The sequence below is a fragment of the Dermacentor silvarum genome, unplaced genomic scaffold (assembly GCF_013339745.2).
Source record: "Dermacentor silvarum isolate Dsil-2018 unplaced genomic scaffold, BIME_Dsil_1.4 Seq12460, whole genome shotgun sequence".
NCBI lineage: Eukaryota > Metazoa > Arthropoda > Arachnida > Ixodida > Ixodidae > Dermacentor > Dermacentor silvarum.
The window spans coordinates 24,173-39,999 of NW_023605675.1; the positions used below are offsets into that span (position 1 = coordinate 24,173).

General features: G+C 50.3%; 2 protein-coding genes across 2 annotated transcripts; both read right to left on the reverse strand.

Annotated features, from left to right (window-relative positions):
- Positions 1 to 421: 421 nt before the first annotated feature.
- Positions 422 to 1,444, reverse strand: LOC119434541 (uncharacterized). Its single transcript, XM_037701682.2, has 3 exons — positions 1,150 to 1,444; positions 660 to 1,095; positions 422 to 603 (listed from the first exon to the last, which is right to left on the reverse strand). Exons 1-3 carry the CDS (start codon positions 1,426 to 1,428, stop codon positions 422 to 424), a joined length of 897 nt encoding a protein of 298 aa, XP_037557610.2. The 5' UTR covers positions 1,429 to 1,444.
- A 7,516-nt stretch (positions 1,445 to 8,960) lies between these two features.
- Positions 8,961 to 12,951, reverse strand: LOC119434542 (indolethylamine N-methyltransferase; the record flags this gene model as incomplete). Its single annotated transcript, XM_037701683.2, has 2 exons — positions 8,961 to 9,229; positions 12,760 to 12,951. Coding segments are annotated over 2 exons (430 nt in total), but the record flags the coding sequence as incomplete, so codon positions are not given.
- Positions 12,952 to 15,827: the final 2,876 nt, after the last annotated feature.

Consider the following 15,827-nt stretch of genomic DNA (forward strand, 5'->3'; position numbering starts at 1 on the left):
GAAAGGTTCGTTCAACATGGCAGAAATAGGTGCGATCGGCGATGTGTCTGATGATGAGAAGCCGGGAACGGATAGCTGGGTCACGGAGTCGATGAGACCGCGTCGTTGAACGTCGACAAGGAGTCCGTAGTTGGGCAAGAAGTCTGCTCCAATGACTGCACGACGGACGTCTGCAACCAGGAAAATCCAGCGGAACGCTCGTCCAAGGCCAAGGTTTAGCATGACGGAGCGTGACGAGAAAACTGGAATCCTGGTGCCGTTGACGGCTTGCAAAAACGACACAGGTGTCGCTTTTCGGTCGGATTGGTGGGCGGGGAAAATGCTGGCGTCAGCTCCTGTGTCGACTAGGAACCATTGCCCGTAACTCGGTCCGTCACGTAGAAAAGGCGACTTGTGTGTTGGGCCGGACAACTCGTCGCCGTTAGAGGTCGGCCGGCCTGTTTTCCTGCCAAGCGCAGGGACGCCGACAATTACGAGCGTCGTTTCCAAAACGGTGGTGGCAGTAGCAAACGCCAGACGTTGTAGGTGATGTTTCATTGCAGGTGCCTGTGCGTCTTGATTTACTGGAACTACGTGGGCGACGAGATGACGTGCGGCGACGTTCTGCTGCCCAGATGATGCGTTCCAGGAGGTGTTTATTATACATAAGAAAGAGACGCTTAATTCTGCAGCCCATAAGGGAGCACGGCGCAGCGTCGTAGAGGATAGGGGGACGCGCTCACACAAGGAGTCGAGCGAAGATTGCACTGCTGAAGAGCAGGAAAGGGTTTGCAGCGCGGTTGTAATGTCACCCGGAGACGGTGTCGTGGCTGCGATGGTTGGGGTGGCTATTTCCATGACTTTGTCAGCCAAAACGGCAAGTCCGGTACGGTCCATGGTAGAGGCTGTCGCCAGGACCATCTGCACGTTAGCCGGGAGTCGTTGCAAAAACAATTCGCGCAACAGCGTGTCGTCGATGGATCTCGCGTTGTCTCCGAGCAGCTGCCTCATTCGGCGAAGAAGTTGACTAGGGCGTCGGTCGCCGAGTTCTTCAGCGGACAGAAGCTGCTGGATGCGAGAACGCTGTGAAGCTGCTGTGCGCTGTAACAGGGCTGCCTTGAGCACGGCCGCTGGATAAAAAAAAGCGTTTTTTTTATCCAAGGGCCGTGCCTTGAGATCGTCATAGGCGGCGGTAGACAATGGGGAGTTCAACAAATCTGCTACTTCGTTAATAGCGCCGGGCGAGAGCGCTGCAACGGCGTAATAAACCTTTGAGGCTTGAGAGCGGATACCAGCGACTTGAAATTGCGATTCGGCCTGAAGAAACCACGCCGAGGGATGCTGGTCCCAGTACTGTGGGAGGCGGACGGCGATGGCCAAACAGGAGGGCTCACCGCGTTCGTCGGAAGGGTTCTGGCCTTGAGCTCTCGTAGCGTTGGTCTGGTCCATGGTCGTCTCTACCACAGGCGCGTATGGCAGCATCACATCCGAGGTCACCAAACTGTGGCGACGAGCGACCACGTAGACGGGTAAAGTCGCGGGCTCTCGCGGAGAGGAAAAAGTTGCAGTGGCTTAGCTCGGCTATGCCAGGATATACGTAGCGTTAGCAAAGGTTCAGCTGATTTCGGGATCCGATGAGTCAAGCTTCTCCGTTCTTCTGCGCTGTTGAGCAGCATTTGCGCTCTCCTTCTCCATGGCTATACCAAATTGGCAAACGCCAGTGAGAAGCGCAGCGGCTCCAGCGCAGTGTCAGACGGCAACTGCACAGCGAGCGCGCGCCGGCGCCAGTGCGTCTACCACGGCTACGACGTCACTCCTCTGGAATGCGCAGACCGGCGGCGGTGAGTCGCGCGCGGCGGCGGCGCAGTGCGCGAGAGGTGCCGGCTCCGGTGGCTCCGGTGCGCAAGCCGTGTGACATCACTGATCCTTGCGCATGCGCAGCACGGCTCTTGATGTGCCGCGTGAAACGGGCTTGGCTAGGCCAGTGTAGCTAACGCTACAAAAACCGACACACGATCTCTTAGCGGGGCATTTTTAATCTGTCTCGGAACACTACCATGTGCCGGTGCGTGCCAGCTGCTCGTGCCTCGTGCAGACAATATCTACCTTGGTGCAGACGCGAGCGTCTACCTAATTATCATGCAACGCCGATGCTGCTGCCGCTACATAATTAATGAATACACCAGAGAGGAATATTTGGGTTCAAGAATAACGAAAACCTGCATTGATCATATTGTCACTCGGCTCAGACAGCAGCGCTATGCAAGCGGCGTAATTCAAGTCAAACTAGCAGATCATTACTTTACAGCACTTGTAGTCATGTCCGAAAATGACACAGAGGATTGCGATGTAAGAACAAATAAACAAATTATAGACAACGCAAAATTTGACATGTAAATAAAGGACACAGACTGGATTTCACTTTTACATTTAGACCAAGCCAGTTCATATGCCAAATTTGTTGAAACTTTCAGGATGATATGCGTAAAGTCTTCTAAAATCATAACAATTCAGCAAAGAAATCCTAATACGGAATGGATTACGAGTGATATTATTGAGTACTGCTTTCGAAAAGACAAAGCATGGCAAAGATAACCGGCATGTCAGCGTGTTGATTGGCTGAAAGAATATATCGTGAGGAGCGTCACAGGAATGGCCGTTTCGTAATCGTCAATTTTATGTTGCGTGACGTTGCGCTGGAGCGCAATTGCAGAGATTTTCCGCCATATGTTGTGGTGCGACGAGCCGCGCGAATTATGGTAATGAGTGGCCATATGCAATGGCGGTCCAGAGGCATGCGTATCGCCGCATTTTCCCTGTCATTTGGGGCCATTAAAATCTTTTATTGACAACGCGTGCTCATAGCATTTGCATCGCTATCGGGTGGTGTGGGCACTTGTGTTTTGAACGATTATTTTTATTAAAAACACGTTTATTTGAAATAATATTGGTTGAAACTAGCACACTTTCTGCGACATTTCGCACTTTTCACTATTGCGTTTATATTGCAATCAATATAAATGACTTTTCGCGTCATCAAAGGCTATGACAACGGCGGCTTTTTAATTTATAAAAATAAATGTACGCAAGGCGGCGCCTTGAAGTTTCCTCTCGTAAGGTGCCTATATAGGAAAAGTACCGCCATCTACTCTTTCCTCCGCCGCCTCCTCTCCTAAAGCGCTTGCTTTTTTCTATACTTTTTGCTTGCGAAAGCCAAGTCGACGGTGGCGCACCTAGAAAGTCCACGTTGAAGCTAGAGTGTTAAAGCTTTCAGGCAGGGCGCGCGCCGCCGCCGCCGCCGGCGACTGCGGCTGCGCAAAGGACTTTCAACATGGCCCTGAGGTGGAAAAAAAGAAAATATAAAGAAGTGAAAAGCGTGCGCCATCATCGTCCAATCGGAGATACAGGAGAGAGGGAAGCGGCGTTTATCAAAGGATGGCGGTACTTTTCTTATATAGGGACTTTATCCTCTCGTGGTGCGATTAAGCAACGGAGTGAACAAGAGATGGCAGTGCCTGCGCTTGCGTCGCGCAAGCGGATACCTGGGGCGCACGCAACGCTATCGATGATATTCGGCCGCTTCTCAGCCAGACGAGTCGGGCTGAGTCACTTGCGTTTCACGAGATAGCGATAACGCGGCCTAGAGCGTGCGCTCATCATCACTGGTAGGTCGCGTATGTTGTCTCAAGCCAACGCCTCCTATAAAGTCTTTATAGACCTTTTCACAAACCGACGTTTGAGCAGCGCCATTGGCCGACACGAGCGACGTCTAGCGTCGCCGCCATTTTGGACTGTGCGCCTTGCGAGAGCAGGCCGGCCGCACTTCGGTTGTGTGATCTTCGCCGCGCATTATTTCGATTGTTTTCTTCCGCTTCGCTTGACTTGTGCCGCTTGACTTGTTACATGTTTCTCGTGCTCGCGTGAGCGCTCAGTGTAGTTTGCCATGGCAACAGCAAGCCCAGCCAGTGGATGTGGTGTTTCTTCGTCGGTAGCGGCGGCAGCCGCATCTGCTTCGTCGAGACCTGGCGTGCTAATCAGCGGTATATTTCATTGTTATTGCTGGGCACATGTGACCGTATCGTCGATTGAATCTGATCACCATTACGTTTCGCGATTGAGGGTTGCCTCATTTAGCGAAAGCAGGCGCGTACGTAGCTGTCGGGCAATGCTTATAGAACCAGGCGCCGGCGGCCCGACGACGCGTGTCAGTGGTTAATTGGTAGATATGCGGTGGTTACTCCATACGCTTCCGACGCATCTGAACAGCTCAATCATACAAAATTTATTGGATCTGGTGCGGTGCAGGGCGCTTATAACCAAATGTTAAAACATAACGCATGGAGATCGAGCAGCGCGGTACCTGCAGCGAAACGACGCGCGGCAGTGATCACAGATGCCAGCGCGACTGATACAGCCCAGGTGCTAGATTTTTGTTTTTAGTATTTATTTATTTATTTATACATACTGTCAATCCCAATAGGGATTATAACAGGACTTGTTATAAAGATATATTTGTTTACCTATTTTTTACGTTTGTTTACCTGGAATGGCTTTTCTTTCGAATGCCTGAATTTGGAACAAGCTTCGCTCACGGTGAACTTTAACGTAGATTGTGCGCGAAGTTTGTATTGAAGATATCGCGTACGGCAAGAATTGTTCGTGTGCGCTATCTCTGAAGCGAAATAAGCCAATAATATTGCAGCGTTAGGGCCATCTCTGCTCTTTCTCTTGTTTCACTTACACCGTCTCACTGTGCTATGTTCATAATAAAGTAATGTCGAGTCTTAACAATTCTCGAATAAATACATATGCATATGACTGTAAACCACTACTGACCGTGAGTGAAAAACGCTTAGTGGTCAGCGAAGCGGTCTCTGCACTCACGTAAGTATTTCACTTGATCGACTGTGCGAATTTATTTTTTTCGTTACTGTTATTCTTGCAAGCATGATGCTATTGTCCGCGTACCCATGCGAATACCGTTTTTTCACGCTTTTACTTGCGCGGGCTCATTTAGCGCGTTTCTACGCCACGCACAGCGCATTACGGTTCCCGAACTCTAGCACTGGAGCTAGGCCGCGCTGATGAGGTTGACACGTTAGTTTTTGCATTCTCTTGCTGCCCAAGCACATAGACAACGCTCAAAGATGGGTGAGCTCGATGCAGCACAGCACCACACTGTTGAAGTTAATTACCTTTATAGGCAGGGCCGCGTAGGGTGCGTGTGAACGCAGAGACAATGTTTTGGTTGACACAGGGTCTGCATACATCTTCCATAGGACACGATTTTTCCAGATCGTTGCGAAGTGTATTTACCGACTAGTTCTCTCACAGAGTGCTCCAATTTGTCTTATACCGGTGGCACACAAACACTTTCGATAGCGATCGAGACCGATCTGGATCTGAATGTTCGACCGTGATTGCATGGCTCCCTTCCGCAGATTGAGCAAAGAAGCCAATCGCGACCAAGGAATTTGACCCATATCGGGCTCGATCACAATCAAAGGTGCGCCGTGTGACCCCCTACTAGGCACTTGAATGAAGTCGTGTTTGAAAGAATAACAAATGTAGCCTCTGCCACTACATACGAGAAAATATTGCATCGAAGAGCTGACAATTCTCGCAACCTGTTGGGAAATGGGCCGAAAAGAGTTTACCAAAATGCGTTATTTTACTGATGTGTGCATTGGTGCACATTAGACTGAAATGCCAAGTCCTTAGGTGATGCAGGAAACCGGTGAAGCGTGAGCATACCACATCGCGGCAGTGGTCGCGCGGAGTGCTGTGTTGTGGACACACTTAGTCCCCAAAATCGTTATTTTCCGCTGGTTGTTTGTGCACCCGTAAACTGCACAGTGCGGGCCTGTAGCCTTTTCATGAGTGTATATGCCATTATTTACGAGCCTAAGTCATTCGTGACAAAAATAAACGTAAACATCGAAGGAAAGCTACCACTCCGCAATGCAAGCGCAAGGCAAGCTCACAGTCCAGACCGAACAGGCAACACTGACACATACTCTCCACGCCAGACCGTCGGGAGCGCCCTCGTGAAAACGTCTATAGAAGGCGTTGCTCAAGCTAGAAAGCAAGCGCGAGGGCGCCAATATACGATGACTCATTCCGTTTTCCCGAGGACACGCATCCTAGCCAATAAAGCAGACGACAGCATGCAGACGACGGAAGCGAGAAACAATTTGGATGGAATAATCGTACGCTTTGAGCTAGCTGCTTTATTTTTACTGGGGAGGAAAACTGTTTTCCTTTATAAAAAAACGCTAGGTTCAATGCCTACATTACAGTTTCTTAGGCGAAACGCCAAATTTGCGTCACGTTACGAAAGAAAATTGGGGCTATCAGCGCCATTTTGTAAGCGGCACGCCTACGTCACGCCTCGAAGAAAATGGCGGAATGTCCAGAATAGCGGCTCAGAACTCCGAAAATCGAAGAAGCCCGGTAAGAGCCGTGTGGAGGTCGCTTTCAAGATACGGTGCGCGCGACAGCCCTCAGCTGCGCAAAGTAAAAGTACGCAGTTGCTGGCAGAGTATAGAAGACGCGCCTCCTCCCTCCCGCGCTTCCTTCCCGCTTTCCTCCCTTTGCGTGGAAGATTGAGTCGCCAGTTACCCTTGCGCCCGGTCGCAAGATACGCATTTGGTGCCGCCGCTAAACTAGAGTGTACTTGACAATGGAACCGTACTCTCGTACACTCTAGCTAAACGTCGCCTCCCCTCACTCCCTCCCATCCCCCTGCGGCCTTTCGCACGACGGAAGAGTCGCGCTTGCTCTCCGCCGTGCGTTCGCTCTCCGTGAAAGCGAACGCACTGCGGAACCTCACGGTGACGGCGACGGCAGAAATGCGCTTGGAGTGTACATGTAATCGCTATCGCCATAAAACGTACTTCAGCACTATCTTGCGGTATTTCGCCTTTCTTCTCTCCGTAGAGTCACAAACCTTTACGAACTTTTAAAATTGTTCGTGCGTACAAAGTTTTCGACTTGGCGGCGGTTGAAATGGCGGACTCGTAGCTACGCTCGTCGCCTGTCTGCGTCTGAAACAGCCGGACGCGCATGCGGCGGCGGCGGCGGCGGTTGCTGCTGGCGTCCCACCAGGCTGTAACGAAAGCCCGTGAGTCATCTGACGGCGCGTGAATGACTGGAGAAACTAGAGGCACCGGAGGAGATTGCTGATATTTCTTCTTGAATCTGTGGATCATGAGCAGGTCTTCCATGTCGTCGTTCTCGTTATGAATGTAGACGCCCCGAAGGCGTCGGGTGGTACTTCTGCGTGGCGGTTCGCGGCAGGTCATAGCAGTGCCGAGAAAGTTGCACGCATTCGCTCCACCTTGGATGAAGTCGTCGAACTTAAGAGTGGTCGGGCATTTCTGGCTGTGGTGAACTTGCCGGTATTGTCGGTGGGATGTAGCTCTGCTGGTCGATGAGATGTCGGTGCAGTCGCAAATGACCCGGTCGGGTTTGTGACGTCCTCGATACGATAGCGCTCGTACCGGGATGACCTGAACCAGGGTGGCTGCACGTAATGGTACTTCTCAATGGCAAAGCAGTCATTCTTGAGGCGGTTGTCCTTCATGTTACTTTTGTTGTTGATGGTCATAGGAGGCCTCGAGTATGTCATCGATATGCTGTATTGATGCTCGTGGTTCCGACCACTGCTTCGCCGGTGGCGTTCGTTCTGCTTACTGCGGTGGTGGTGGTGGGAGGAACAGGAGTGGTAGCGATTTTCTTGTTTGTAATTCCGATTATCGATAGGCTCCGAATCTGCTGCACTGTGGGCACTACATTGTGCACACGGTACGGCAGATTCGGCGAGTGGGCAGGTGTTTACGGAATGTCGTCCAACGTGGGTTGTACCATTCAGCTGATCCCCGTCTGTTCCCCGCACGTTGCACGGCGAATGGTTTCGGTCTGGACATTCGGTTGCTGTACGCGCGGTGTCAGTGGTCTGGCGTTTGCGCTGACATTCGCCTGCTTACCGGGTGGATAGACTGGATTATACTGCCTGCTGTCCTCGCAAAGGGCTGGCGGCAGTCGGTATTGATCGGGAATGAAGGCAAAAACGAACACGGCTGATGACGTGACGGATAATCTCGTGGTATTCGGTCGCCTCGGTAAATTCGGCTTCGTATTCGTCGTCGTCGATCAGCAGCTCTTCGATTTTAGCGTCGATACCAGCGAGGCAATTGTCTTTGTCATCGACTTCGTTTAGGAGCACTTGCAAGACGGTAGGCGTTGGTTCGGTTTCTTACAAGGCTTCGGTTGCGGCGGCGATGACACGGGTAGCGCCCTTCGAATGACGTCACGCTGACGATGTAGTCGGTGGATGGTCGGTTGTGCGGACGGCAGTCTCCTTCTCAAGCTTCGGCACCATAATATAAGGAACGAAGCGACTACGCATCCGTCGGTTAAGATTACTAGCTGCGACTACTTTAATAGAACCCCGTTCCCCCTGCCCCTTCGCGTGGTGATCGGGCACTCCTCCTTTTGTTCTGAACAGTAGCACATAATTTTAGACTGAATTATCACCAGAGTCGGACCACGAAAACAGCGATATAGGCACACCCGACAGAAAGTGGCTGGACTCGAAGAACAATGCTTTGCAATAAAAGATGTTAACACAACTCTCCTTAATCGCGTACATAACTACGCCAATTGCCGCCTATCAAAGGCTGCCAATCAGGCCACACGATGGTAAGGGTAAGGTCATCGTGAGTTTTATTACTTTAGAATTTAAGGAAAAGAATTGGTGCAGCTGGGAAAAATAATCATCTTGTACGCAACGTTTCAGACATGCTAGGTTAATCTATAAGTTTTCATTTTTCTTCCTTCGGCAAAGGCAAAAGCTGCATCCGCGGAAAGTGCAGAGCTCTGCCTCTTACGGCTTTCTATGACTGCTGGCCACCGCTCAGCGGAGTTGTACTACATCGCATGCCATAGAAACAGCAAGCTGAGCACGGTGAATACCAGGAGAGCGATTTATTGTGGTCCTGGGTGGGAGGTCTAGGGCTTGCGGGCGAGCACCAGGAAGGACTTTGTGTAGTCGCTGACCGAGTGGAAGTACTCGCGGTCCACGATGGTCCACTCGAAGTCCATGAAGCCGGCGTCGCGCATCACCTTCTCCACGTTCTCCTTGGTGAGGGTGACGCAGTTGAACTTGCCCGCCTTCATGTCCCAGTAGGTCATGCCCAGCACACCGCTCATCATCAGGTGGCCCTGCCGACGCAGCAGGCCGTGGACCCTGCACCGCGGCGGGCAAACACCCGATGTTGCACAGGATGTGAAAAGAAGGGCCTTGCTTACTTGTCCTAGGTACTTACTTGTCCTCATAAAAAAAGCCGTACGGTGTAGCAAGACAGGATAAAGAATTTATTTTCTTTATTGCTAGCTAGCACACATGCACATTCGGCTTTATATTAGCGACTTTCGCTAGAATAACTATCGGCCATCACTTTGATTTGTTTCCCTTGCTATGTTCGACATACGCGATTACTTTGACGTATATATGTTAAGTCTGCCTAATAAATATTTCAGATGCGAGTAAGCGCCTTGTCCTGTTGGTTCTTTGTGTTTCGTCGTCTTTGTGCGTTTCAAAGAAACTTCTAAAGCAATGTAGAGACACATCGTAATTTCACCGCCGAAACGGGTCACGTGTAAAGCGTGAACTGCAGCCGCACTTCCCTCTGGGCGTGCTGCGCCATCTCTCGGCGCCACCGCGAATTCCGCTCTTGGCCGAGTATGTATAACACGGTTTCGATACCGGCCAGCACCGGATAAATTTTGAAACATTCTTTTACAGCGAAGCTGTTTATGCGGACCATGTGCCGTCGTTGTCGGAGTTTGCTAAAAAGGGGCCAAGTGACCTAGCGGGAGAGGAGAGGAAAAGAAGAGCTCAACAGGGGGAAGGGGTTGGAGTGACCCCCTTTCCCCTGTGCGAATGCTGTGAGAGGGTGCAGATGAAAAGGAGAACGGGGAGGGGGGTTGACGTTAGTCGCGCCGTCGAATACTCGCGTTTAAGGGGGAGAGCGTGAGGCGCGCCAACCAATGGCGGTGTAGGAAAAAAGTAGGTCGACGGAGGAGTGGGGTGAGAGAGGAGTTCGCGTTATCGTTGGTTGTATATACGGAGCTTTGGTCAAGGACTCTTGTCTCGGAACGTCGTAGAAAAAAAAAAAGCGCCAGGAACGCGCTAAGAACGCTGTTGCCAGTGGATGCCGACGCGTCCCATCCCCCGCAAGTAGCGCCGTTCGGGCCAGCCAAGCGGCCGCGAATGCACGGATTCGGTCCTCGACGATCTTCACGAAGTGGAATGGGTGGCGATTTTTTTTGTCATTGAAGAGCGGCACATATCCAGTGTACATATCCAATGACCAAAGTTGGTCCAACGGCTAGTTTCGAACGTGGTTCCTTCAGCAGAACAAGCAGCCCGATGCTTTGTCATGGACCAAGGACTAGCCAGTTATCCAAGCTGGGGTGAAAGAGGTTATATACCGGCACGGTCTAGAAATTGCGAGGTAACATTATTGGCGAATTGCATTAAACAGTTGGTATAGAGCTGTATGTTGTATGTTTCTTGTCACCGTCCTGTTCTGTGTTTTCGTGTAACAACTGCAAACGCATTTCGATATTAGAAATGTTCTATCTATCTATCTATCTATCTATCTATCTATCTATCTATCTATCTATCTATCTATCTATCTATCTATCTATCTATCTATCTATCTATCTATCTATCTATCTATCTATCTATCTATCTATCTATTGACACATGTACTTGTTTATCTTTCACCGGCTACAAATGTTAAACATTATTGCTAGGCACATGACGCGCCTGGATGTGTAGCAAGTTTCGCGAACGTTATCGATGCTCCTATCCGCTGTCTGTTGTCACCGACGCTTATGTAATCTGATTGTATGAGCGACGTGAATTGTCTAGTACTTTCTGGAGGACACGCGGGCACTAGGGGTTACTCTGGAACCTTCGATTACTCATGTATAAAAGTCGATGCGTTTCGCCGCTGATCAGATTTCGACGATCGCCGACTGTTCGCCGCTATCGTTGTGCTTCGAGTGTAGCTTGCTTTTGTGGGCAATAAAGGATCACCCAATAAAGCATCAGTTTCGTCATACACAGTTTTACGACTGTTTTCTTCACCGTCACTACTACGTGACCATATATATATATATATATATATATATATATATATATATATATATATATATACACAGGGTGTTTCAGCGAACACTTTCAAAATTTATTTAAGGTTGCCTGTGGCAGATACCCCAATTCTAGTTAATGAGCTGGTATACTCGAAGAGGCGGACATTACTTGCACAAAAAATTGAAATGCATAATCGACTAATTAACAAAATTTTACTAATCAAGTTTTTAACTAATCACCTCATGGCCCATATTGCAATTTACAAATGGTACCCGTGGAGTTCGCAAGGCGGATCCACTTAGAATTAATTCTCAGGATGACATCAGTTTAGAGATTAATTCCCGAACTTTGCGGAGAAATGCATTGGCGTTCCAGTTAATTTTGCGCTTGAATGCATAAAGCGACGTTTTGTTAAGATACTAACTGGAACGCCAATGCATTTCTCCGCAAAGTTCGATAATTAATATCTCGAACAACGTCCGTGAATCTGTAGACCCTCTAACCTTCCGCGCACGCGCCGTCGATAGTGGGACGGAATGGCGGTGGCGGGGCCGGTGTGAATGCACCTCAAGGCGTCCGTATAATTCATATCGCAGTGAAGGTCTGGTCTCAAGTTCGAAAGCACAAACCAGCCACTTTTCTCGTTACGCCACTCACGTGTTCCAATCACGACTAAGCTAGTGCCAACAATCGATGTTGAGAAACATACTGAAAGTGACATCTCGTTGGAACCACGACAGGATAGCTTACGGTCACTTCGATTTTCTTTATAGCGGGGTATCGTTTAATGCCATGATTAAGAACAGAGAGTCATAGATTGGTAGAATGAGACGAGGGAAACCTGGCTGACCTCACCGTAACTGTCTAGCACGCGACTGACACTGAATATGGGTTAGCAGTGTGCGGGAACGAGGAGACGGAAAGCATGACAGTGGTGCTCAGAAAAACATACGAGCTCGCTGCAGACATACGTTACTGCTGTACGAGTGCGATATCAATGCAGATTCGTGGCTCGGCCAAATCCAAAAACGCGGGCCTCGCACAACATCGCTTCCATTTGCCTTTCTATTGAAACGAAAATGATACGATGACATTTTGAATGTCCTTGATAGCCTAGATAGCGGAATGCAGCTGTACATGTACAGCCGTCCAAATCTCCAACTACCATGCGCGAGTGGCGACTTTCTGTGCGACAGCACCTTAAATTAGGAACAAACTTACAAATTACTATGTTATCTGACTATGCTCACAAAGCTCGTGAAGATAGCATAGTCATTTGTAAGTTTGTTTCTAATTTAAGGTGCTGGCGCACAGAAAGTCGCCGCTCACGCACGCTAGTTAAAAATTTGTGCGGCTGTAAATTATGTAGGCCTAATTTAGCGTACCGCTACTGAAGCATATCCGTATACATAGGCCAGGTGCCTTGCACATTATGTATATTTAGCGTACCGCTACCGACTTACACATATACCGTATACACCCTAGGCCAGGGGCCAGCCGTGCAGCTGGGGTCAGGCAGGTTGGATCAATAATTCACATCTTATATTGCCATACCCACATTTCGCATGCAGCGTCCATTCGAGAGAGATAGAAATAGAAAGAAGGAACTGTGCCTCTTGATGACCCTGGCGTAGGTGTCCAGGTCCTGGATGACGGCCTCGAGCAGCATGGAGGTGACGACAACGTCGTAGACGCCTTCACGGTCATGCTTCTCAGGCAGGAACTTGCCCTTCTCGCGGTTGAACAGATCGCATGACACCACGTCCGACACGCGGCCACGAAGCTGTTCCTTGAGCTGAGCGGGCCTGCAAATACGCGCCCTCTTTGAAGTGTGGGGCTTCTGCCGGGGTTGCGCACAGTTCGCCCTCCCGCGCCGCAGTACCAGAGTGTGTATTCGGGCCGAACGCCCGGATGTCGAAAAAATTCTCGCCATTTCCTGTTATATGACGAAACAATAAATATAGGATTTCGTAATAAACAAGGACCAAGCTGAGGTGTATAGCCACATTAACAGGCGAGGTTCACGCCATCAGCACCAAAGCGTGGTCGCCCTCTTGGACTGCAGAGGGCGGCACAGGTGTTGCTCGTTTTTTGCAGCGAAGCTGTATATGACTAAGATCCATGGATTTCTTAGTCTCCGTGGGCAGAAAGCTCAACCAATCACAGCGCAAGGCGCACGCAGCGTGTGCTGCTAGATTTCTTTAAACACCACCAGATGGCGCTCGCCTCCGTGCATCTGCGGCAGTGGCGGCGCCGTCCGTGGAGGAAAAAATTAATCAGAAAGCTCGCCTTTGTGCATAGCGTTCGCCTCAAGCGTTTCCCGGTAAAGGTTACGGTTGCATAAGCTGCAGTTGCCGGGAAGCGGCAACTGTAGCATACGAAGCAGGGAGTGACGTCACTACACTTTCATATGTAAGAACCTGCCTAGAAAATGATTTCATTTGTGTTGTGATTGCGCTATGGAAAGGTCCCGCATAGTTAGGACTCCCGAAGAGCTGCGTAAACACGATGTGCGGTGACGGCAACAGCAGCGTCAATATGCACAACGGCGTCATGCTCAGGCTCGGCAGGACCCAATTCAAGGCTACGTCACATTGGTCTATAGGATCAGGTGATACCATAGAATGGCTGGCCAACCACCTTCACAGCGTGGATTGCAGCCCACTTTTTTAACGAAGGTTTCTTTGCCGAATTCGTGTAAAATTGCTGTAGGTAGGTAGGTGGGTAAGGCCGGTAGGTAGGTTCCTGTCTCGCCTTGTTTTAATTTAAGAAAAAAAAAGTGGTCGCAGTTTCACCTGAAAGGCGAAGCATCAATTGCGATAGCAAATTTGTAGAGAGCTATACGGAGTAATGATAGTAGCTTTATCAGCTGTATAAACTTGGACATGCAGCAGCACCGGCAACACGCAGAACTAATGTCGATGCCGTCGGCGTTTTGCCCGCGTTCGCACAAAATGCGTGCGGCGTTGCTGACTGTTGCCGGAGCCTCTGATATAAATAGGCACTTGGTGCCGCAGTTAAAAGTCACCTCCCTTCCCTCCGCCCCCCCCCCCCCGCCTTTCGCGCGTCGGAAGAAGGCGCGTTTGCTCTACATATATGATGATTGTAAAGGAGGAAAGAGAAGCCTACTTCTGCAGCCCTTAAGGACGCACGGCGCAGAACGCTGTTTGTTCTCAGCCGTGGGTTCACTCCCCGTGAAAGAGAGCGTCCCTCGCCCCCTTTCACTCGCACATACAGCGTTCGGCGGCGCGCGGCGACGATTTCATCTCCATTGACGTCATACGGAACCTCACGGCAACGGCGACGGCGACGACGACGGCGACGCCGACGGCAGAAATCTGCTTTGGAGTGTCCATATAATTGCTGTCGCAATAAAATGGTTGATCCCTCTTTCATAGGAATTGGTAGAACACGAAAGTGAAACGTGTCTTCGCAGGAGCTGTTGCATGTTTATGGTACGTGAAGAATTAAGTTGCCAGTAGCAATCTGTGGCACCCTACCACTGCACAGAAATCATCGACAATTGCCACACAACCGAAAGTTGCCGAACGACTCGCGACCGGGAAACACCCCCCGGAGACACTGCATTGTACGCACCAAAGCACTGTGCAATTTCACCATAAAACACAGGCGTTCGCAAACCGTACACAAGCGAAAACGAACGTGTTGTTAGTAATTCGATTCGTGAACTCATGGTCCGCTGAAGTTAAAGGAGCACGATTTGCGAGTCGGCGACCATGTTGCAGGTTTGCCTGGCGCGCGGCGTTCTGTTGACGAGCGGCGTCCTGCTGCCGAGTCGCTTCGGCGAAAGTTCGAGCATTTTGGTCCGTAGTGTCTTGCGCAGCCAGTTGAGTGGCGACGTGCTCAGCTTCAGGAATGCGAGTGGCAGAGTTGGGAGCGTGCGCCGCGAACGCGCGAAGGCGTTCTGCTTCACGCAGGCGCGTCTCTCGCAGGACTAAAACAAGATTTGCCGGTCGATGTCGCTGCCTTTCTGCGCCGCATAACGCAGCAGTTTTCTTAGCTGGTGTCATCGCAAGCGAAGCAGTGTGTGGCGTGTAAGCACTACTGATGCACGTTGAAGCTGGACTTGGTAGGCGCCGAGGCGTCATAATCCGACGCGAAAGACAATGTGCGGAAACTGCGTCGACCCTAGTCGTCCTCTCAGCAGAAGGCCTACACCGCCTACACCAGGCTACACTGCCTTGTAGCCTCCGCTGCAGTGAGACTACCTAGGCGCTCACTGTCGGCGCTCGTTAGCGTCATGATGCACTACTTCGCTGCTCCTATATGGCGGCGCCATCCCTGTCAAGATAATGCTTTATCTAGGGACCTTTTGTAAAGGGAGCACATTTCACGCGTTCGCGCCGGCGTCACATCCGTAGGAAGTTGATGGTGGACCCTGGCACGAAATACTTTCGTTTAAAAAAAAGTTTGTCATAAATATTTCCGTCGGTTCCCGAGGAGTGGCCATCCCAAATTAACACGTATTTGTGATGAGCTCTGAGTGAAATCATAGTTGGCGGTAATGAACCGGGCTGTGCGTCTTTGTTTTGGTTACAGTTGATGAATGGATGTGTGTTTCTGGATCCCAAGCAGAACAGTGGTAGTCCAAGACTGGACAAACGTTTTTTAAATAAAGTGTCCCTTACCTTATGGGGGCCTCTCCAGAAATGACGCCTTA